This window comes from Motacilla alba, chromosome 4 (genome assembly GCF_015832195.1).
Source record: "Motacilla alba alba isolate MOTALB_02 chromosome 4, Motacilla_alba_V1.0_pri, whole genome shotgun sequence".
NCBI lineage: Eukaryota > Metazoa > Chordata > Aves > Passeriformes > Motacillidae > Motacilla > Motacilla alba.
Window position 1 is genome coordinate 70,906,145 of NC_052019.1, and position 23,961 is coordinate 70,930,105.

The window sequence follows — 23,961 nt, forward strand, 5'->3', positions numbered from 1 at the left end:
TCACTGTCAGAGTGGTATGGAAACATGCTCCTTCACCTCGTGCTCAGCACATGCTGGCACAAAACCTATCACCACTGCAAAGCAACCACCACCTTTCCTTCACCATGGGCAGACCATGCCAGCTATTGACTCAGCTGCTCTCAGAACGTTTTCTCCACTTCTCCTGCTGGCGCAGCCAGCTTATCGCTGCCTTACGTAAAGTCACTCATCAGCCTCTGAACTCAGACTGCAGCTTTTCTCACTGAGCATGGAGCGGGCAGGCATCAAAAACCTCCTCAGCCCACCCAGCACCCTCAGAGCCAATGCTGATTGCTGACAGCAGAGCAGGGACAGCGCCATGACCAGAACAATATTCCATGCAATGACCTGCTGGATGCTGCCAAGAGTAAGCACTGATGAAAAGTGCCATGGGGAATTAAAGCTGGAAAGGAAAGAATCTGAAAGACCTGAAATCTTTCATCAGGGTGTTTCAAAGCTGGGAAGATCTAAACCACCTGTCTTGTTTTTACTTTGCTGTGTGGGGCAGCCCTGGGTTCCAAACTCCACTTGCCATTCATAGAATCACAGAATGGTCAGAGTCAGAAGGGACCTTAAAGCTCATCCAGTTCCAGCCCCTGCCATGAGCAGAGACACCATCCACTATCCCAGGTTGCTCCAGGCCCTGTCCAACCTGGCCTTGGGCACATCCAAGGATGGGGCAGCCACAGCTTTTCTGGGTAACCTGTGCCAGGGCCTGGTGAGGGCTCACAGGGAAGTTGTGCCAGCTGCTGTTGGAAAGAGAGCAGAAAGGCCCTGCCTGAGTCCTTTGAGTTTGGCTTTTGCAGGAGTAAAGCCCGGTTCAGTTTTACTGAAGCAAAACACAGCCTGGTTCGCTCCTAACATATAAATTAAAGGTAGCAAAGAACATTAATGAGCACATTCTGTGATCAGATTTTACCTGATTAATGTTTTAATCACATTTCTTTCAGAAGCAGTTAAAGACTTTGATATGAACCAGGTCATCCGGTTACTCCTGAAAATGGAGGAGGGTCTGCCTACAGTCACGGATCAAAAACAGAGGGCAGGGATGAGAGGAGAAAAAGAAATCCAAGTATATGGGCAAATACAGCTCATTTCTCCCAGCGTCGGCCTGCTGTTAATACAGGTAAAGATGTTCACAGTTAGCTCTGCCCTTTTAACCTCTCTCCTCATTGATCCAACCATCGAGGACTAATCTTGGGCTTACGGCATCACACAGCTTTCTACCAGCAAAGTGCAATGACACAACCGGGTCGAGAATAGAAAGCAAGGAGGAGGAAAGTGCTAAAATGGAACAAGTAGTTATGGAACATTGTTACAAAATCCCTGGGTTAGCCTCTCTGCAGAGCACAACAGTAAATGCCACAATGCTAACAGGACCTGGGAAAAGCTGCCCCTAACAGCACATTCTCCTGAATTCACACCCACTCAAAACCTTTACTTTGCCCATCATTAGGAAGGCAGGACAGGTATGCTGCTCCCCATTTCCTAACGCACGGAGCCGGGGCGCTCCTCAGGCTTTGCAGCGGAGTCATCAGTCTTGAAATCCAGCATCCTCCACCCCACCAGAGAGTCAGGATGGCAGCGAGCCGGGGGAAGTTCCACTCAGAGAGCCAAGAATACCTTATCTCGCAGGATAAGGTGGAGCTTTACTTTTCCCCTCTTGCAAAATCGGTTATTAAGTAATCTGTTTATGTCACACATACCAGCACTCCTCACAGGGGCATTAGAGCAGCACAGCGTTACCCTCAAGGAAAGGAACGTGCAGTGCTCTAAATGAATGGGAAGGGTCCTCTCACACGGCTCAGGGCAGTGCCTCTTCCTGATTTCCCCCAGGAAAGCCAACTCGTCCTTGCTTTCCTTCATGCTCTGCCCTGGACCCGGGCAAATCCCCTGGCTCGCCAGGTCACGTTTCTGGGCACTTCCAGCCAAGCAACTCCTCCTAAGTAACATGCACCGAGCTCTCCACCGAGCCCTCTCGTGGATCCAGGCAGCAGGGAGGAGCTGGAGTGGAGTAATTTCCAAATGTCAACAGCTGATATCACAGCAACACATTCCAGTGTAGGACCAGGGTGAGGAGCCACCTGAGGGACGGACTAAACAATCCCTGGAGGCAGGCCCAAGGGACATACTTCTGTCAGGTATGTACAGTTTCTGTTAACACTACATTTACTCAGTGAGGGCACAAGGGACAATTGTCCCACCCTGAAAATGTCTCAATGCCTTCCTGACCAGAAATGCCCTTTTTTACCCCTCCTTAAAAAGACAAGTCCCTTCCTTCTCCCCTGCACCACTACATAACCGAGTTGGTGGGTGATGTGGTTGGAGTTGCTCTCTCCATCCCACAGACACAACCTGTGAGCATCACTGACAAAGTGAGCCACGCTCCTCTCTTTTCCCAAAGAACATGCCAAAGAGGGATGCCCAAACCAACCTTCAAAATTCTGTCTTCACCTCTTTAAACTCAAAGCAACTTACAAAGCAGCAAAAGCAGCCTGGTTCCAAGGCATATCATAATGATCTGCTGGACAGTTTTCCCATTCTCTCCAGAGAATCCCTGAGTTCTACTGCCCTATCTCTTCTGATAAAGGTTACAATTCCCCTTCCTCTCATAGAAGGAAAAGAAACAATCTCCTCTCTGCTCACTTTCAGTGAAATTAAGTCTCTTGACAGACACTCGCCTCCTTTAAAACACCCCACTGTAAGTGCAGGAATCTAACAGGGACTTAAAAGCATCTGCACTAAGCGCCAGCCAAAGGTCTGCAACCTGACATCTTAGCCCTTCCACTGGATCTTACACTGACGGAAGGCAGGGCTAGATTAGATTAGATTAGATACTGGGAGGAAATTCTTCCCTGTGAGGGTGGGGAGGCCCTGGCACGGGGTGCCCAGAGAAGCTGTGGCTGCCCCATTCCTGGAACTGTTGGACAGACCTTGGACCAACCAAGTGGAAGGTGTCCCTGCCCATGGCAGCGGGCTGGAATTGGAGATCAGTTCCAACCACGGGCACTCTGTGGGCATCCCGTTGATCCCACACAGGCAGACCATGACTGCACCTGGGGCGCGCATCGGATACACGCACGCGCTACGTCTCTGTGGAGAGACAGATGTAGCCGAGGACACACAGAGAGCTGCAGACTCATCGAGGCTGGAAACATGGAGACAAATAAGATCTCTCCCAAGTGCCAAAGCCTTTAATGCCTACAGGCAGCGCTGCAGTGCCCCAGATTGCCAGGCACGCCAAGAATTCCAGGCTGTCCCGCTGCGCAGAGCAGAGCAGCTGAGCAGCGGCTCCCCGGCCGACCCACCCGTGCCCCATACGTGCCCTGTGACCCTGACAGATTCCTCGGCCTCGGGCCCTTGGGAGAGTGAGCTGGGCTGCTCCCAGGAGCCTGGCAGGAATCACGGGCTGCCTCCAGCACCCCCGAGGGAATGAGCTGGCTGCACAGCTCCGGGGCTCTCCGGAGGCTCAGCCCAGCAGCTCCAGCTCCAGAGGCCTGTCGAGTACAATTAGAAGCACTTGTTTCACCTCCGCTCCTCATTCCCCAGCGAGATGAGCTGCAACCCATCTCTTAGCCCAGCTGAACCAAATGAGGATATCCACATCAGAGCAAAGGATACGAACATACCACAGCCACAAATATTACTTCAGGCAGCAACCACATCCCCTGCAGACACTCAGAAGGACCCTCCTGCGCTCATCACCAACCACCACTTGTATTATACTCCTGGAGCACCACACGTGGCCCTTGCACCTCCAAACAGCATGTAGCAACATTTAAGACAGCAAAACATTGAAAAAATCCTCTCTCTCTCCCTCCTCAAATGTTTCTGCTGTGCCAAAGTGTCAATTATTCCACAAGCAAAAGGCTAATACAAACCTGACCCTGCAGACAGCAAACAGCTTCATTAAACCCAATAGGATGATTTATAGCAGCTGAGCACAGATTACCTCATTCCAGACAGGAAGAAAATACAGGCTTTTTGGTGGAAAGGACTGGCTTGGTTTGCTGGAAGTGCTCTAACTCCTCTTTTTAAAGACCATTTCCTCTCTTACTGCTGGATCCTTTCCCGTCCATTACTGGTGACAATGACATGGCTGTAACTCTACACCTTTCAACACATTTTCAACTGAAAAGCCACAGGCATTTGTTTGCAAATAAAGAAGTTAGAAAAAAATTATATCCTGAAGTCAGCAGGGGAAGGATAGTTCTGCAAGGTGAAATTCTCTCCCTTCCAGGTGAAGTCCTACCCTATCCTGCTCTCCCTTCTTCTCCCCTACTAGTTTATCAAGCCCACAGACAACCAACCCTCAGAAAATGAGAATTTGCTGCCATCAACTCACTCCTATCAGCTTCATCATTTTCCAGGAAGAAACTTGAAGTAAACGCCTTTAAATTCCTTTAACCTTTGGGATTTCACAACATTTTTAGTTAGAGAGAAAACAAAAACACTTCCAGGGAGTCTACACTTTCCCTATAAAGTGAGGAAACTGTTCTCCCTGTTAAAAAGTTCTCCCTCAAGGGAAAACCGTTCTCTTTATGCCTCCCGAGCACAAAGGATAACCCAGGCAAATGTTCACTTCCCACCTAAAGTCCACCCTGACACTTGGTACAAATTCTGCTGGTTTTCCCACTCGGCTTCTCCACCTTTCCACGCTCACAACTATCACGCAGCGCTGACAGGCAAGCACTGCAAAACTCTGTTTGCAGAGGAAAGCAAAGCAAACAGCTCTGGTGCTTCCCAGCCGTTATGCAAGCACAGCAAACAGGACTTTGGGGGAAGTGGAAGCGTGCGCCGGCAGCACGCAACAACGTTCGCTCCCCAGCTGAAACAGGATTGTTCTAAAAAGTCACTTCCACCCCGACCAAGCCTACCCGTGTTTCAGTCAATTTTAGGATGAAGTACTGGGCAAACCAAAGGCACCCTGGTTCTCTGCCCTCTAGCTGTGCCCATCCTACACACAAACACCAAAGCAAAGGCACCCTTCCTCCCCAGCAGTCCAAATCTCTTACCTTCCACTTCTTCTTCATCACATACATGCTTAAGGAAGGAAGCCCCTCTATCCAGTACTGCCTCGTCCTCCATCCTATAGTAATAGAAAAGAAAAAAGGAATGCTCAGACTTCTCCTGGAGCGAGCTGTTTGAACCAGCCCAAGTCCTGGGCAGGTTAACTTGCAAGCTGTTGTTCATGTTCCTGTGGGCACTCCAGTCCTCCTTCCAGTGCCTGCTGTTCCTTCATAGAGCTCCTTTCACATGGCGTTCGCTTTAAGCTGGCCTCACGTAGCTCCGATTCTGACCTTGACAGGACATCAGTGGTGACAGGTGTGAACAAGGTAATCCCAGCTACAAGTCTTTGGGGGCTTTCCCGTTTCTTGCGTCTGGCTTTTCCCCCCTCCCTCCTCTTTTCTCCAAAAGGTACAGCCACACGGGCAGGCTTGGGCCGTCTACGCAACAGCCAAGAGTTGCTGGGGTCGCAGTTTGCCTCTGATGCCGCCCCAGCAGGCGCAGGGAGGGGAGCGGGCACACCCCACAGGGCCACGGGCTCCAAGCTCAGCCCCTAATACCAGCACAGCACACTTGTCTGCTGGGAGCCCGGCTTTGTGTCACATGTTGGCCTTACAGAAATCTGACATATGAGGATTATCCCGAGACCGAGCTACAGTAAGTCAGATCATCACAGCAGTCATTTATGTGTGTCACCCATTCATTCATCCATTTGGGGAAGGGTTTTAGTGGTTGCCGTCCTTGCCCTCCCCTTTTCTCTCCACCTCTGATCTGCCTCTGCGGACAGCAGAGACTCCTAATTCCACACTTCTGCCATCGCCGTGCTCCCGCAGAGCCGCCCAGGACTCCTGCTGCTGTGGCTCCCCACAAAATCAGACACTGCCTGCGTTCCGAGGGTACAGCTGCAAATCCACTCCCGACAAGCAAATGCAGAAATAATAAAATAATAATAAACAAAATTGGAACTGTGTTAAATAATCTCCTTAGAGGCTAAGTACACATTTGCTGCTCACTACTGGGCAGTCGCCATGGGAGCTTTCTATCCTAATACAGCTGAGACCAAGCTGGTCACTTGTTTTCATACCAAAAAATCAGGCATAAAACAACACCTTTTCCTTATATTCCCTCAGAGGAATAGGGACAAACCCGTTTCAGAGTGAGACAAGGCCTTCAAAACTTCTTCCCATCCAACTGCTTCCCTTCAAGATCCTCTGAGAGAAGCAGCAGCGAACACTTGCAGATTATCTTCATCGAATATTCAAATTCAGGAGGGTATAAATACTGAACAGATGAATACCAGGAGTTCAGAATGCCTCAGGGTGTCTACCTTGCATGCCAATGCCTGGCTACCTAACTAGAAAATAAAAAATAAGACTCAGCCACAAAAGGAAGAACCAGAGTCGCATTTCACAAAAGCAGTACCTCAGTAGCCACTCTCCCACTTCTGCCAAGTTTCCCTCCACTGCTTTAGCCAGCTCTTCCTTCACACAGGCTGCTTCTGCCTGGACTCCAGGAGCCAGAGGATTTGAAGCAGAAATTTCCCTGAGCTAGGAAAGGTGCCATTCCCCAAGCAGCTGCTGCTGGGTGCAGAGGGGTGGGACGTGCTCCTTGCCAGCACAGCACGCCAAGCCAGCACGCAGGCACACACCAGCCTCCCCTGAAAGCTGCAGCTCTTCATTAAATTATTTAAGGCTATTTACAGTCTTTTCTAATGCAACAGAAGGGAACATATCCCATGGCTACCCTTGCCTGTTCGCAACGATTGTAAAGGAGCAACCCCATATTTTTTAAATTATTTTTTTCCTACAAAGCAGCACAGTAGCTCCTTGCTATAAACTCAACTGGAAACATGTGGAACAGATGGGACTGGATTTCCAGACCAAACAGAGGAGCTTCATTCCCCTGTAAAGTCTGTACTTATCCTGGCATTCAGCTCCATTCCCCGGGCACCCACACATGTGCAGGTGTGTAACACACCTGTGTGTCTCACAGCTCTGCCCCAAGGCCAGCTCCTCCAGCCTAAGCAACACCAGCCCAGGCACGGAGCAAGTGAGAAGCCGCAGCACGGCAGAGCAGAGAAAGGCAAAAGAAGGGAGCAACTTCCACTGCCTGCAAGGGATACAGCGCTGAGAATTCACCAGCTGCCATCTCCCTGTGCAAATAGCTGCTCATCCTCCCCACGACAGCAGAGCATCCTCCCAAGCCTCACCACAGCAGTGGGAATGGCCCCCACCTTCCCAGGAACACCACCTTGCCAGCCTGGAATGGGTTTATCACATTTAACAGTCATGCTTTTTTAGTTCCAGAGGGCTGGAAAGCTGATCAGCAAGGCTGATGCTTTCCCTGAAACATGTATCTGAAGGAGCTGGGAGGTTTAAAGGGCCAGGAATAGAGCTTGGGTTGCCTTGGCACAGCGCCCCAGCTCTAATCCACAGGAGTTTAGTGATTAGACTCCAAGCACCACCTCCCTTGACTTGGTCTTTTCTGCCCTTCTCAGATTATCACAGGATTTCTGTGGGCCAAAAGCTAGCAAGAAAACATCCTTTACCAATTTGCACGGGGAAACTATTTCAGCCTCCTGGAATTTTTCAAATACCATGAAATGGGAGTTGCAGAAATTAAAAAGAAAAAAAAAAAAACAGTGATGTGGAACAACAAGTAAATCTTCCCTTGAATCTTCAGGGGAAAACTGGTGGACTCCTGTTGGTTAAGCACTGCAGCAAGACCACTATCCCACAGAAGACACACATAGACGGGAGAGACGAAAGCATGGAAAAAATGTTAGGGTCTCTGAAAAGAAATGTGCCTTCAGTTAAGCCTGGTTTACCAACTCCTCGTTGGAAGGTAAAGGGGTTTTCAGGCATTTCTTGTCTAGATCCACATCCTCGTGACTGCTGCTGCAACATTTTGGAAACAAACCTAAAAACAAATTTTAAAAAACACTGGGATTCTATTTTCAGGGTCTGACAGAATATGCTCCAGTGAAAAAACATGAACTGCTTGAGCAACTGGCCTCTCTGGGCCGATGATTAGATCAGCGCCAAACATTTTTAGAAATGATGTTACGTGTCAATAGCATTTGAACAAGAGTCACACACGGCCAGCACCAACTCCGCTCCGCCTGCAAAGCACCGGCAGATACAGCTCACAGAAATATTCTGCCCAGCTACCCAGCAAGAACAAGACCAATTTAGTACTAGCAGGGATCCCGGACTTGCTAATGGCTGCGCTCATCTGCCAGCATCTGTTCTGCTCATCACAACACGAACTCTTCCTGCGGCTCTCTGGCTGCAGCACCAAACCCTTGCACTGCATCTTCCAGGCAGCGCAAAGCAGCGTTTAAGCTCGGAGTTAGCGCTGCCCGAGCTACTCCCGGCAGCTCCCCCGGGAGATGGAGTGCTGCCACCGCCCGGCTGCTCCGCTCCAGAGCTGCCAAACTCGGAAGACTGAGGGCAGGAGAGAGGGAAAGTGGCGCTTGGCGTAAATAAAAAGGACTGATGTGGCAACACGAGATGTTGCGCGGAGTCGCAACTCGCCGGAGTGAATAAATGCCTAACAGAGCCGGGGAGCCAGAGGGGAGAGTTACTGCTCACTGATAAGCTTTTACGATTCTGCCCATGTCCAACGGCTTTTGCAATCAGGAAGAAACCCCAGCAAACCCTGAACTGCACAAGGAAGAAGAAACGGAGCCAGTTCCGTAACTGGAGCAGCGTAACGCAGAGCCGTGAGAAAGTCGCATTAAAGAGCAGCCCAGCGAGCTGGGGCGTGGAGTGGGTCAAGGGCTGCGGGAGGAGGGAGAGCTGCAGGGCACAGAGCAGCAGGGCTCCCGGAGGATGGCTCGGAGCTGGCAGCCCACGGCGGTGTGTGTGCGCCTCTCCACTCCCCTGGCAAAGGCAAGGGAAGAAAGATCCTCCTGAGAGTGCACTGTCAACCACGCTGCCTGCTTCACACAGCCCTGCACCAGTGACCGGTCAAAACTGTTTTCTGAGGAAAAGTACCGTGATCAAAGTGGAGTGGGAAGGCATGGATGGGGACGCTGCGGGAGAAAAGACAAACCCAAGCTTACGGTGCATGGGGCACCGCGGGCTGAGCTGCTTGGTAGGTCCCAAATGCCACAAAGTTTACCCCTGGATCTACCACATGCCGCTCCCCCACACCACGCACCTCTCAAACACTAAAGGAGACACCTGTTCTGTTAGGAAACATCCACAACCCCACGCTGCTCCCCACAGGTGTAAGCAACGCTACTTGTGACAACCAGCATTATCCCACCTTCAACCACAGATGGATCAACACAGATGGATCGGCCAGACCTGAAGGCTCCCACACACGGGACCTGGACCTGAGCAGAGAGAAGAGCCACCAAAGGCTTCCCTGCCAGTGACACCCAGTGCCCTCACCAAGCCACCCAGGTTAGACGGCAAGCGCAGGAATGAGTCAGCAAGCCAAACAGGCTGCTTCTGTCAGAGGGCTGGGGGGAGACAGAGATAACATTATTCCTTCTCCCAGCAACCTGTGAAGCATTCAGACACTGCAATTGTAGTGGCCAAGTAAACAGGAAACCAGGAAGGAGACTGGGTCCCAGCTGATGCTCTCGCAGCCCATATGCAAATGCGTGAATAAACAGACCTAATGTGACCGATTCCTTTTTTAGGCCCTGATGTGTTCTGGTTTTCTCACATACTTGCATATGGGCTCTATCACAGAGAAAAAAAGAGCTTCTGACTGTACTCAGCACAGCCTGGTTGATGCACTTTTGGAACACGTTGCCAAATTTATCCTGGATGCATTTTCCCCTGTCAGCTCTAAAGCAGCATTTATTTACAAGCTTTCTCAGCAAAAGGCTGTACTCACCCCGAGCAAAGCAGGACAGAAGCCTCTGCTTCGCACACAAAGAACTTGCACCGTAATATTTATAAACCAAATAAATTCCCAATTAAGTCACCTCATTAGGTGAGATGTTTCCCTCTATGGAGGTGTCCTCAGGGATTGAAATTAAGTCCCGTGACAGGATTTAAATAGGAGTCTCGGTTCTTGACTAAATCTTGTTCTCAAAAGCTCTTACAGACTGGAACGTCAGGAACTCTAAATGTTTTATCTCAACTCACAGGTGAAGTCTGTGAGAGCACCTTCCTGAAACCAAGGTAAGAACCACCTGAATTCACGATGGCAAAGTAAATTCTATCACCTGGATTTCAATTTTGATCTCCGACAACTTTGGAAGAACTCTTGAAGCTGGCTATGTTCCAAGAATGAAGTAACTGCTAGGAAAAGCAATTAGGAGTGAATGAAGTTCCAGCTTTCTTCTGCATGAACAATAAAGTCACACTATCAAAACACAGGGAAATACAAGGGGGACACTGCCACTGGATGCCGGGGCAGGTGGAACAGTTGAAGCCTTTGCTTCGTTGTGATTACATGACTTACCATAAAATGACACGACTATAAAAACTGAGAAAGTCAGCTGCCTCTTCAGCTGGGGACTCTGCAAGAACAAGGCTGCCTTGCACTCCAGCTGCATTTGAGAACTACAGGATCTCAGTGCAAGCCCCTCTCCAGGACAGGGTGAACCTCTGCTGCTGAGCACCTGGCTCCTGACACATCCCACATCCATCTGCTGTATTTCATGGAGCTACAGCCAGGAAAAGGTGCAGAGACACCCTGTAAGGGATTCGAGCTTGAGCTCTGGCAGGAGCTTTGGGGGATGGAATCAAATGAGATGAATCCACAGGAAGAAGCGATTCTGGACTGCAAATATTATGAATGTATCTGTTTGAGGATAACATAAACCAGACATTTTTGTAGCTTTGTTTTCTGGAACAGATGAAATAGAAATCACAAAAAAAGCTTTCCCTAGAGGCAGAGCGGCATCAGGTTTTAAACCCATAAGCAGTAGTGGACTTTTCCTAAAAACTATTATTTCAAGCCAGCCTGTGGCATCTGAACTATTTCTGGCTGTTTATTACCGTGACAATGTCACGTCCTGCAATATTTTTGTTACAATTTTATGCCTGAGAGGCAACTTCTTACTTGACCGTGTGTCTATTTGAAACCAATGCTGGTTTATGCAGTAGCTGCTCCTTGTTCCAGCCTCCTGTAAGAGCTCTTTTTGAGGAATCTGTGACTAAGTGTGCTCTGTCACACGCAGGAGCAGGTACCACGGGCTAAGAAGCAGAGCAATGTTTCAGGTGTGTATTTTACATCAGCTCAGCACACAGCTTCCGAAGTACAGAAGATCTGGATACACCAACAGAGAATCCTGGACAAAGAAACAGCAACTGCAGCAAACTCCCAGCATTTGCTGCAGATTGCTCACCTGGAACCTCCAAAAGCAAGGCGTGGGAAGCGTGATGCTGAGGCAAATTCCCAGCTATAAATGAGGACGTTAGAGTGGGCAGCCTGGTCCTGTGTGTAAAAGCAAAGAGTTATCTGGGCTGGGCAGTGCTGGGTTTAAGTCCATTTCCCACTGAGCAAAGGAACAGGCACTGTGTACAATGAGGGGTGGGGCAGCACACCACTGGCACCACTCACCCAGGGCTGCTTTTCTCCAGGGAAAACAACCCAGCCCGCTCAATCCTGGCTTCTCAGCAAGCAGCTAGCTCCTGCGCTCGTCCTCTCCTGTGACTGCTTTTGGGGGAGAAAGGTCTCCATAGCAATCACACCACACAAAAGGTGTAAGACCAGCTCACAGCTTAATTTCACCTCTGTAATTACAGTCTGAAGCTTCTCCCTTCCCTCAGGCTTCAGACCATCAAGTGCACAACTCCTAGAGCTCCATATTGTCCCACCAACCACCTCCAAGATGCTGAAGCCCCTCTAAAAGCATCACAAATCGCTGGACTGCTGATGGTAACATGGGTACAGAGCATGTGCTGGCTTCCTGCTGCAAGGAGGACAGGCAAGACCTGATCCAGCACAATCCAGACCTGAGCTCTGGCTGGCAGAGGCAGAAAACCTGGTTGTATAAAACATTTTGGACACATCTGAAGCAGCCAAGGGAGCTAATGCACTCTCAGCACTTCCCAGAGTGCAGGCGCAGCGTTTCTGATCCAGTTCTTGGCATTCTGAAGCGATACGTGGATTCACAATATGCTGGTTTCAAAAACATAATCCAGCATCAAGGATATTTTTAACATGGATCATTTTGGGAATCTGCTTAACCGCTCGCACGGCGTTACACAAGCTGGAACCCCTCAAAGTGCACTTATCCCCAAATTATGCAAACTCTACCTGGTTACCAGATGATGGTCTCTGTAAAACTGCAATTTTCCCACCTTGGAGCAGTTGCTCCAAAGTAAGAAGGGATGTGATACCGCTTGAGTTCACCTCCAAGGGAGTGTGGAGAGAGCACACAGCTGTAAAACTTAAACAGAAGGGCAAAGCCATCCAAACCAAATGTCAGCACACACAAGACTCAGGTAGAAGAAAGGATTCCAAAAATATTAGACAAGGAAAAAAAAAACCAGTGGGCTTTGGACCTCATCCTCACTTGAGACCCAACTGCTCATCCAAAAGACTTGATAGTGACCATTCCCAGGGGTGATGAGACAAAATCTCTGCTGAGGAAGGTCACTGGCATTGGTCCTGGTGCATGCATCAAATCCTAATTCAATAATAGTCACTCAAAACTAATGCAGACCCGAGAGCCAGAAACGCAAACAGCCAGATTTCAAACTAAATGCCTTTCTTGCCTTCGCTGGCTGCACTGGGAAGAAAAAAAAGAAGAAACCTAAACCCAGAGAAAAGAAAAAAAAAACAACAAACCAAAACAAAAACAAAAAAACACAAAAACACCCCAAAAAACACAAAACCACAAGTCAATGGAAGCTTAGTGAAGATAAAGAAATGCTTCCTGACAGAAGAGGAGAGAGGGGAGTGAAATGCAAAAGCAAGTTATAAAATAACTCCAGACTGAACTGAAAAAAAGAATTTCACCACTTCTACCAATTTAAGCTCCAGTCAGAAGAGAGTCTGTCACAGCCCAGAGCAGCACGAACCCAAGTAGCCATTCTGTCTCCCAAGAGTGCCAAGTGCTCAAGAAAACACTGATTAAACCAGCACAAGCCACAGAGACAGGAGGACACAGGTCCCTCACAAGCGGTACCCACGAGGATCACTAAGCAGAAACACAACCGCAAGTGACAATTCCCTTCCACACGGCCACAGACTGTGCTCCTGCTCCCAGGAAAGCATCTCCTGTGCCCTCTGGGGGCTGCGATCAGGCCGTTGGGAGAGCCATATGGGTGGTGCCTGGCTATCACTAACCAGTGATATTACATATTCTACCTACAGGCAGGAAAACTTCCCCTCCTCCAAATTTCAGGTGGTATCAGAGGGCCAGGTTGGTAGGAACCAACTGTTCAGAGCACTGGCAGCCACTGGGATATGACACGGTCTGGGAGAACCTCGCTGCCACGGCCACTAGCCCACAGAGAGCTCATCTACACAGCCACCACGCACTTGAGAGCGCCTACAGACAGCAAAGGGGCATTTTGTACCCTTCTAGGGAACGGGTCACCAGAGCACGGAGCAAAGCATCACCTTGGGGTGCCCCTTGCCCCTCGGCGCACGCAGCTCGCGACAGAGAGCAAGGCGTTGCGCTGACCCACTTGACACCTCAGCTGGGGCGCGTGACGGCAGCGAGGAGCGGCCGACCCGTGATCCTTGCACCCAGCCCTGCAGAGCAATTAGTCATTAATAAGAGCCTGGCCCAGGGCAGGCGGGGGCACATGACCGCGTTCTCACGGCATTAGTCAGCAGCGCGGCGGCACGGGCTCCTTCGGCAGGACACCAGCTGCGGCGGGACGAACATGATGCGGCATAAAAGCACGGCGCTATGAGAGGACAAGGCATGATCCTGCATAAAGGCCACCCGTTTAGCAATGTTCAACCCACCTCACCAGCAAAATGTGTTGGCTTCTGGACTGGCATTTTGCTCCACGGGAGAGTCAGGTTCTTCATTTGGTTATCGGTGCCCTAAAGCTGGGTTTACTGTATCCTCCAACCACGGCCAAGAGCGCAGAACCCAACTGCTGAGCAGGCAACTCCCAAGTTTTAACAAGACTGTCCTCTGCGTGACATCCATTTAAGGGCAGCTCAAAATAGACTTATTCATATCAGCCTAAAACAAGACTGTGAAGAAAACAACAACCCAAGCTGAAAAGGCACCTCTTGCCAGAAAGTACTCACAGCTACTTCTTCTGAACTCCCTCCTTGTGACCCATCAATGCTGTCCGGAAGAAGAACTTGCGGGACAAAACCAGTAGGAGCACAGCAATGCTGATAAGCAGCGCTGCTGCAGGACGTCCTGTGGCCTCCAAAGTAACCTAACCACCAGTATAATGACTGCAGAGCTTGGACAAAAAACCAAGCAGACTTCTGCAAGGCAAGAGAAAATGAGACTTTAGCTCAGTCTTTCTTTCAGGGATAAGGAAAACTTCAGGCTTCTCAGCCTCCTCTACCGCCACTTAGACAAGTTTGAAACTGCAATGAGCTCCTCTCTCCCTGCATGGCAGTTGGCTCCTTCTGACTCCAGATCATTAGTCCATCAACATGAACTTCCCAGGCATTCCTCAAATGTTCTCTTCAGATTTCCCACGTGCCTGTACAATTCAGCCCTTCACCCATCAGGGTTTCAAGCAATAGTGTCTTGACATGAGCAAGCACTATAAAAATATTTAATAGGACCCACATTGTCTCTCCTCTTCCTCCAGAACTCTGTATAAAGCAAGAGTTGCTACTTCTGTTTTAGGAACTGTAAACTCAAAGGCATCCTCAAGAACCACAGCAGATATAACAGCCTGTGCTGCTCTGCCTGGGGCACAGCTCATTTTCTTCTCTGTATCTAGTATGGGGCTACAGTTCGGGTTCGTGCTGGAAACACACAATTGACAAATGGGAATTGACCAATGTTGTAGTTACTGCCGTGGGAGCGAGCAAGCAGTGGTGCCATGCTTGGTGGCCGGCTGGGGTTAAATCAGGACAGTCCTTTTTGGCGTCCAGTACAGGGCACAAAGGGTTCAAAATAACGGCAGATTTGATTGGAATGTGCGAGGTGGAATTTACAGCTGTCAGAGCTGGATGGATGTTAATCAGAGGGCTCCTGCCTTGCCATGGGCACGCTTGCCTGGCTGCCTGTGGTGCCTAGAGGTCGCCAGGGGCAGCTTTTGCTTTCGGTGCTCACACCGTGGTGCTTATCAGGCTGCTCTGCTGGGCCTGGGAACGCTCTGATAACAGCAATGACGACGGTGTGCCCGGGCCGGCGGGGCCCAACGCGGGGGTACTGTGCTGCTGTCCCGGGGAGGCTGCAGCTCCAGTGGGAGCTTGGGCCAATGGGCTGTGACATGTGATGACGCCCCAAAAGATAACTCCAGGCTGGAGAAGGTACATCTCAAAGCATGTGGCCAGGCCCACGCTGCAGCAGGTACACCTCGAAGCATCAGTGGCCATGCATGAGGACACGTTGGAGTCCCTCACAGCTTGTGCCAATCACCCACCATCTGCTTTCATCCTCTTTTCCACATGCATCTGCCTAAAACACTGGGGGCAGCCGTTCCTTCAGAAGAAGCCTCAGGAAAACAACTTTCTGTAAGGGGCCTGAAGTGGTTTGCTTTGGTAAGAGATATTCATAAAAGCACAAGCAGCTTTTCCACTCCTTTTGTAAGCTGTCAGGGCCACCACGGCTGAACCCAGACACGGTCATCAGTCACACATTTCTTGGAGACACCTGTTAACAAAGAAGGGCTTTATGCCCAGCACCTAATTGCAACATGGCTGTTTAAAGGTAAACGGGAAATGGGCTACACTAATATTAAATCCCAGTTATCTGCATCCATTATCTCGCATTTTTTTATTGCTAAGTGGAATGACTGGTCTGGGAACGGAGCCAGAAAAGTTGGGCTGATACCACAGATCAAGACTTCAGAGATATTTCTGAGAATTACAAGTTAAGGGTCACATCCAGAACTCAACTGACTGCTCCACAAAAACCTACAGGTACCTTCACTGAGTCACAAGTCAAGCCTTTCCAGGAAAACAGTGCTGTTGGCAACCCAAGGCATTACTAGACCAGGAACACTTGCTGCAAAGGTGTCCTACTCACCACTTAGAATTAAAAAGGAAGAAGCAGGTTCGTTCAAGAAGCGTGGCCCCATTCGTAGAAAAGTTATTACAGAAACTTTTAGAGTTCACAGGAATCTTACACTCCCACATTTCTGAAGATTCAGGGGACATCCAGGTTACTTGCTGGGAGAGACATTGAGCTTACGTTGTTTTTTCAATGCTCTTTAACAAATTAAGTTGCATAGCTAATGTTAAGTGAACTCGGCTCTTTCAGCTTGATCTTTAATTCAAGTAATTATTTTAAAAGCTGGAGACACCATCTCCCTTCACTCAGTCTCTGGAGAGGATTCTGACACTGGAACACACAGTTGGGGTTTTTTCACAGGGCTGTTTTGCAGCATATTCCCTTTCAACAAAATTTATACACTGTATTCCTGGCAAAGGGAAGAGAGCCGTGATCCAAGCAAAACTTTGGAAATACGGAGGTCTTCCTTCGGCAGCAATTCCTGCCGTTTCACTCTTCTGTTCACAGGTTCAGAGCGTACATCCCGGGTTAAATTACAGTACAAGGATGGCAGCTACATGCCCGCTCCTCCAAGTTCTGCTGCAAACAGGAGCAAGCCAGGAAGCTGAGCGCTGAGAGCATCCTGGCTGGAGCTCCGTGCCCGCAACAGCCGAGCAAGGGCGCCTGGGCTTGCCTTGCCGACGAAGCGCGGGCCTAAGCCCACGCTCGAGCCCGGGCTTGCTCGCATTCCTTCCACGCTAGCAGGCTCTCAGGCTCAGCTTCAGAGCGCTGCCGAGGCGGCACACAGAGCCCGGCAGACCCAGAGATCAGCAAGGTGCCTCACACAAGCCAGAACCCTGCGGAGTGCCGCGCTGGAACCGCGCACCCGCCCCGTCAGGCACGGTGGAAAACCTCTTCCCCAGGCACGGGAAAGCCCAATGGATATAGAAGGTCTTCTCCAAGCTGGTATGACACAGGAGCTGTACATCATGGGAGACAGCCTGATTTTGCTTCTAGAGCCCAGCTTCTGTATGGAAATTGATCATTCACCAGTGGTTAAAAGGGAGAAACACACTCCTTTATCCCGAGTGAGAAGCACTCACAGAGTTACAGGGAATCATTGCATCCCGTCACATCCGGTAGAAGCAGTTCTTGCTCTTGGGCAACAATAATCTCCTTTCCATGCACATTCCAGTGATGTGCCAATAACACGACAGATACAAATGCACTCTGAAAGTGCATTTCAATATCCATTCAAGGTATCTTTTCCATAAGTTCACTGATGTCATCCGACAGGTGAACTGGGACTGAAAGGACAAGCTAGGCAGGTGGACAAATGGTGGTTTTAAGTTCATTCCAACTTGAAATCAATACTCTATTCTACAGCTTCTCTCTAACACCACCCTCCAAGTGCCTATCAAAGATGCACTCAAGACTTTGCACTGATCTATCACTGATTTCCAACCCCACCCTGCAAGCAGCTCATGGCTGCAATCCAGACTTTGTCCCTGCACCCCTCTGGCCCCACTTGAGGAATTCTCCCCACACACTGTCCTATCTCAGCACACATTTCTTCCGTTCATGCCGGTGGAACTACTCATGCGGGACTCACCCCAGCGCAGCACTTCAGCATGGCCTCAAAGGCCAATGAGTTGAGCTGCCTCAAGGCCAGAAGTCACCTCCACTCAAGAATTCTGTGGGACTGAGCCAACAGCTCCACATTTCCAACCGTTCTGGCTGCACTGATAGAGGCGTTACTGCACTGGCACTCCATCATCAGCCCTACTGCTCCCATGACACCCCACACGGACACTTCTTCTGGGACAGTACCACTCAAAGCCCGTCGCTGCTCACCTAAGAGATCATGAGACGTCCAACAATGGGTGTGGAACACTCCCACGGCACCACACGCTGGCTCGCTGTGCCATCGAGGCTCTGGAACCGAGCTTTGCTGGGGACACAGGAGAACAAAGCCCCATCTATTTTCCCCTGGGGATGATTGTTCCTGCCCAGAAGAACACACAGGCGGCTCTGTTGAGCAGGGCTGCTGGTCTTGAGCCGGGCTCTGTGTCTGCTGAATGCACAAAGTGTCAGCCAGGGAAGTGAGCTCAGACTAGACTAATTTAAGCAGAATTTAGGTAACATCTGCTTCGAGATGACCACAATTGCTAACTCTGAGACCTCAGCAAAATGTGCAGGTGCAATTCCCTGTCTGTAAGAAATACGCTTCAATTCCAGTGCAACAGACAGGTTTGATGTGCTTAAATGCCACCTTTCATTGAGCTACTGAGCAACTATTTCCCAGCTTCATTCTTATCAACCTCATATTTAGCAGCCTTGATGAAAAGACCTTTACGCTTACGTCGAAGGGCTGACAATGTGTCTGAAGTGTTATACAGCCACCGGTACAATAAAAGCAATTAACTTTTGCAACCTTCTGCTCAAGGTTAAGAGTTCAAATGAGTTCAGTAAACCTTCAAGATGCGATTAAAATGAAGTAAAAACCTATTAAAAAAAAGATTTAAGAGGAAAACACCATAATCTTCCAGTTGTACACACCATTAAAAAAGAGACCCAAGTTTTGTTTCTGCACCTAGTGTACAAAATAGAGAAAACTGAAAAATTTTAGTAAAGATGAGTAGCTGGCACGCAAGACTTCATCTGTCATCTTTGCCGTCAGATTACACATCTGCACAGTCATCAAAATCAAAGCGTTTGCATGTTTCGCTCAGAAAAACTAGCAGAAAAAGACAGAACACACCACAGGCACAACTCCTATTTGGGAAAAGCCAAAAATCTGCTGGGCATGCAAAGCCACCAGAACTTCTTGCATAATACCGGCTCATTGTAATAACTCTCAAAAGAAAGTAAAATTCAATCTCCCCTGGGGAACAATCACATCAAATATCAGCAACTTCACAGATGAGCAGCAGTCACCTCACAGGCGTCAAAAGCAGAGGTACTATAGCTCTGTATTATTTATAGATGATATATAAGTTTATTATTAATAATATATTACTAACTATAATTTGAATAATATGAAATAGCTTTTATAATCATCATTAATAACAGAATGAAGTTATCTGAGTAATCCTCAGTCTTAAAAGAAGTCATGGAACAATTCCCACCACCAAGTTCCTCAACTCACTTTGGGATGCCAGAAGTATGGATCAATACTCATTGAAAGGAAAATTAAAGCTTATTTCAAGACAGAATTAATACCGAGTATTTAGCAAGAAATAAACACATACTAGCAAAACAGAAATATGATCCTGTTCCCCCATAAAGGTAGTTATACAATACAGCTAGGATTTGAAACACTTGGAAAATTCTCTTTCCCCACTAAAAGAATTTCCTTAGGAGTAGAAAATATATAGATCAGCCATATTCTCTCTCTCCATACATATTTATATATATATATATATATATATATATATATAAATAATAAAGCTATTTTAAATCCACCCCTCAGTCTCTGTTTTACTTTGGCAGCGGAATGAACTTCCCTAAGAGCACACGTTTCTGGAATGCAGAAGCTGAAAGTTCATTTGCGGCGCAGATTCAAAGGATTCTGATATTGGTGACATGGAATCAACTCTTCTGGTTTTTCTGGTGAGAAAATTCAGACAAAACCAGGGCTGTCTGCAGCCTCCTCTGCTGAGCTCAGAAGGCTCAGCCATACTCCAACAGCATGGATCTACATGCCTACTGAATTTGGACAGAAACCCACTGTTCCAAATCAAACTGCACGCCAAGAACTGAGATGGAGCTTTCTCTGATTTTCACATTTCTCATAAATCTCCATGCAACTTCACCGCACTGCCAGTCCCTATGGCAAGTTCAAATGTGTTCCTTATGTGAAAGACTCATAATTGTGCATGTAATTCAAAGACATTTTTATCTCTTCAGTTAATGTAATTAAGCCATTGAAAAGCAAGAGCTCTGCAGCTTTTTACGTATGCTCCGCACTGTTTTATCACCCAATTATGGGTGCAGCCATTGTCTTTGACACTGTCCAACAGCAATAAAAACCATTCCTGCCACAAACTGCGCACAATCCCGAGCAAACTCAGGAGAAACGAGATGCTACAGCGACTCAAAGTTCAAGGGCAGGGAGGCAGCAGCCTTGCTTTGAGTGGCTGTGGGAATCCACTGCAACCTTGACCGTTTTATAGCTGTATTTCCATTTCAAGCCAGGCAGTGTGGGTTAAGAGAAAGACCTCTGCCTCCCCATCCTAGTCTTTATGTTTTGAGGGAGCACAAAAAGAGGAGCTTTCCTTCCACCAGACGCAGCACAATGGCACAGACACGCGCTCCTTTATCAATATTAACCATAAACTGCTATTACTGGGTTTTCAAAGAGCACTCCCCCCCTTGTGAGCCTTCTAAGTGGATTTGAAGCCGGAAGCACCTAATTGACTTGGAACGAGGAGTTATCAGGACCCTTTTAATTCGCACAAAGCAGGAGTTCAAATTCTAAACCTAATGCACACGGCAGATACGTGCGAGGCGGGCCGCTGGAGCGTGACAAGGATGCTCCTGCAGCGGGGCCATGAAGGCATCTCACCAGCACCCAGGGACCCAGCGGTGCTGCAGCGCCGGGAACGCTGCTGGCAGCAAGGCACCTTCAAAGCCTCCTTCCAAGCCCTCTGGTTCTCCCAGCCCAGGGCAGGAACTGGGGTGCAGACCAGTAAAAGCCACGCTGTTGTGAAAAGGACATGTATAACAACGTCATGACATAAAATCCAAAAGAATTAAAGAAGAGAATTCGATTTACAAGCAAACCCACACTAACAGATGGCATGTACACACACAGGAGCATCGCTTGCTGAACCCACACGGCCCATTTTTGGGCACCCACCTCCCAAAACAGCACATTTCCCCCAGTATTTCCTTTCTCAAAGCAACACCTTTCCCTTTATGACTGCATCTTTCTGGCAAGGCAGCACCTCCGACTGCAAATAGCTGTTCGCACACTTAGTGGCAGAAAAATAAGAACAGGTTTTTTTTCTTTAGCCTCTCACGCAGCTATTTTCCTCCCCAACCTTGTCCCAAACCCCTTCCAGCTTATTAATTACAGCTGTCCAGGGTGGCAGCATTAGACAACCTCCAGCCAGAGACACACTCAGCTCCTCCACCCTCTCTGATAAGCAGGTAGATCTGAAAACAAAAGGAGCTATAGATTTTTCCTTCTCACGGGGATGTTTTCCTTTGAACTGCACTTTGTGCATAAATTCAACCTTTCCTTATCAGCTTAAGACATCGGTAACCGAAGCATTTACCCTACACCCACTGCATTTTAAAAGCTCCTCTAAAAACCTGCTGCAAGTGATACCCCAAGACAGCACCGGTACATGAGGCTGTTTTCTGGCTGTGGAGAAGTTTCAAGACCTAAAACTGTGACATGGAAGTTTAAGGGAAAAACCTGCACAGTTCTGAGCTGCAGAAAATCCTGCCAGACCTTGCTGGGAGCAGACTGGATGAGTGCAGGGGGTTACCTTGCCAGGAATGCCCTGTGCACACAAATGAAAGCTTCATCTCTCCTCCCCAAAGCTGGAAAAAGAAAAGAAAAGCAAAAAAAAAAAAAAATCTGTAATTCCTTCTCACCCCACCACCACACCTTGCTCCCCACTCATCTGAGGTCAGCAGTCTACAGCTGAAATCTCGGGAATGCAGGTCCCTGAAGTCCAGAAGCTGCTTTTAAAAATGTGAAATTAACTTACCCTTCGCTCAGCAGAAACAAAGAGTAAGTTACAAACAAATCATCCTAGTTTTTTTGGAACTTGAAAGGCTGTGTTTCCTTCCTAGGAAACTGAAGAAGCATCCCTGCCAACTGCACTAGCATTTGCCCTTCCAATTCCACGGATCCTCAGCAGCAGGTGAAGTTGATGAGAGCTAAAATCACCAGCTGAAACCAGGCTTTGCAAAATTAACTCTTCCATCATCTAATCCAGGAGTCACCAGAAAAAGTCTTTGAGCCTGGAATGGCAGTGCAGGAAAGGACTAGGACAGATCAGCTTATGTACAATGCTCTGAGCAAACACAGTCCCGTTTAATTGCTTGGCACAGGACTGGAAACTGTGAGAACAAAATGAAGTCTCTCATTCAATAGTTGCTGGGGTTTGGGAGCCTGAAAGTTGCTTTGGTCAGGGGACCTCCGCACAATTTCCTACTCATCTCAAGCAGAATAAGAACTATGTGTATTCCTGCAGCCTATCACACCAGCACTTAGCAACATATTCTGTTCCACACACAGTATATACAACTCGGCACACTTTGTTAATCCAACTAGTGAAGCTTTTGTTGTTTGTTTTTTGGGTGGGTTTTTTTTCGGTTGGCTGGGTGGATTTTTACGTTGTTTTTGGTTTTTTTTAAACAGAAAGCACGTACATTATAGGAACAACCAGAACAAAGTCCCTAAGCAGCTGGGAGCACACGCACAGAGTCAAGTTCAGACGCACAGTAACTTCACCTCCGTGACACAAAAGGAGCGAGTACCTAAATATAGTACATGGAGCAGTTCCCCAAGGGAGCTGCTACTGCTCGCATCTGCCCCAGGGCCCGACCTTGCTCCTTAGGCGCCCAGCTTGACCAACAGCAGCAGCTTTGCGGAACGACTCCGCGGAGCTGCGGCCACGCGTCCCGAGCCCCGCTCTCCTGGGAGAGCCCGGTGCCCTCCTCCGTCGTGTCGTGGGAGCTCCCTGCACATCCGAGTGCTCCTCCTGAACGCGAGGGCTTCAAGGGACGCGCTCCGAACAAAAGACAAATCCGTTAGTAACTAATGTTGTAAAGAAAAAGGAGCGATCCTAAAGATGGTAAAATCCTCGTTTCCCCGTGTGCTCTCGCTATGGATGGCAGCGCTTCACAGGAAGCACAGAAAGGGCAAACAAACAGCGAAGAGCTGGTCTTGGATAAGAAAACACTCCATACAACCATATGCCAGGTGGATAACCGAAAACCTGGGAAAGACCGGGCAGCTTATTCAGCGGCTGCTAACAACTCATGGAAGATGAACCGGAACGGTAAAGAAAGTTTTCCGACACCACGAAGCGTTTTAAAAGTTGGCTCCAGCAGAGCCGGGCACCGAAAAAGACACCGAGGAGGGAGAGACGCAGCCCGGCGTTGGCACCCCCGCTCCCGCTCACTCACCTCCGGGGCTCGGGCTTGCGGCGCTCCTCCAGCTTGGCGGCGGACGGCGGCTGCGGGGCAGCCGGGGCGGCGGGCGGGCTGCGGGCGGGCTCAGTGGGGCATGGCGGGGGCCCTACACCTGCCCCTCCGTGTCCGTGCCCGTGTCCGTGCGGGGGAGCGCCCGCGGCAGCCCGAGCGAGCGGCGCGGCTGTGCTGGCGGCGCCGGCCCGGGCCCGCATTTAAAGCCGCCGGCGGGCTCGGCCGTCCCCTCACCCGCTCCCATCCCGGCCCGTCCCGTCCCATCCCATCCCCGGCCGCCGCTCGGCGTCACGGGGCCCGGGGCGGGGAGCCCGGAGGAGGAGTCTGAGGGCCGGGGCTGCGGTTCCCCGCCCCGAGCTGCGAGCGGCGGCGGGGCAGGTGCGGGCTTCCAGGGCTGGGGGGCGGCCGCGGGACCCCCCCGCCGGCTGCGAGTGGGGCTGGCAGCGGCCACCCTGTGCCTCGGGCCGGGAGATGCCATTCCCCCGAGCAGGGGGATGCGTGCCCGGGGGGGCACCGCCGGGATAGCCCGCGGCCGCTGGCAGCCTGTGGCACTCCCACGGCAGGTTCCCTGCCGCTGGAAACGCGCGGCCCACGGCGCTCCTGGGCCAAAAGCACGTAGCACTGGAAAAACCCCGACCAAACCGAATCCAACCTCAAAAACGTTAAAAACCCAGCAACAACAACAACAGCCGACCCAGGAAAAA

At 49.6% G+C, this 23,961-nt stretch overlaps 1 protein-coding gene across 10 annotated transcripts in view; it reads right to left on the reverse strand.

Moving 5' to 3' along the window:
* The window catches only part of SLC4A4 (solute carrier family 4 member 4), a 152,597-nt gene that overhangs the window by 94,030 nt on the left and 34,606 nt on the right, over nt 1-23,961 (reverse strand). For 6 of the 10 annotated variants that reach the window (XM_038136531.1, XM_038136532.1, XM_038136530.1 and 3 more), the window contains one exon: nt 5,034-5,107. In XM_038136531.1, coding sequence (XP_037992459.1) covers nt 5,034-5,107 — 74 coding nt within the window. Of the gene's footprint in view, nt 1-5,033; nt 6,382-13,920; nt 14,178-23,239; nt 23,293-23,961 lie in introns of those variants that run through there. The other 4 variants (XM_038136534.1, XM_038136535.1, XM_038136527.1 and 1 more) reach the window with 4 other exon arrangements.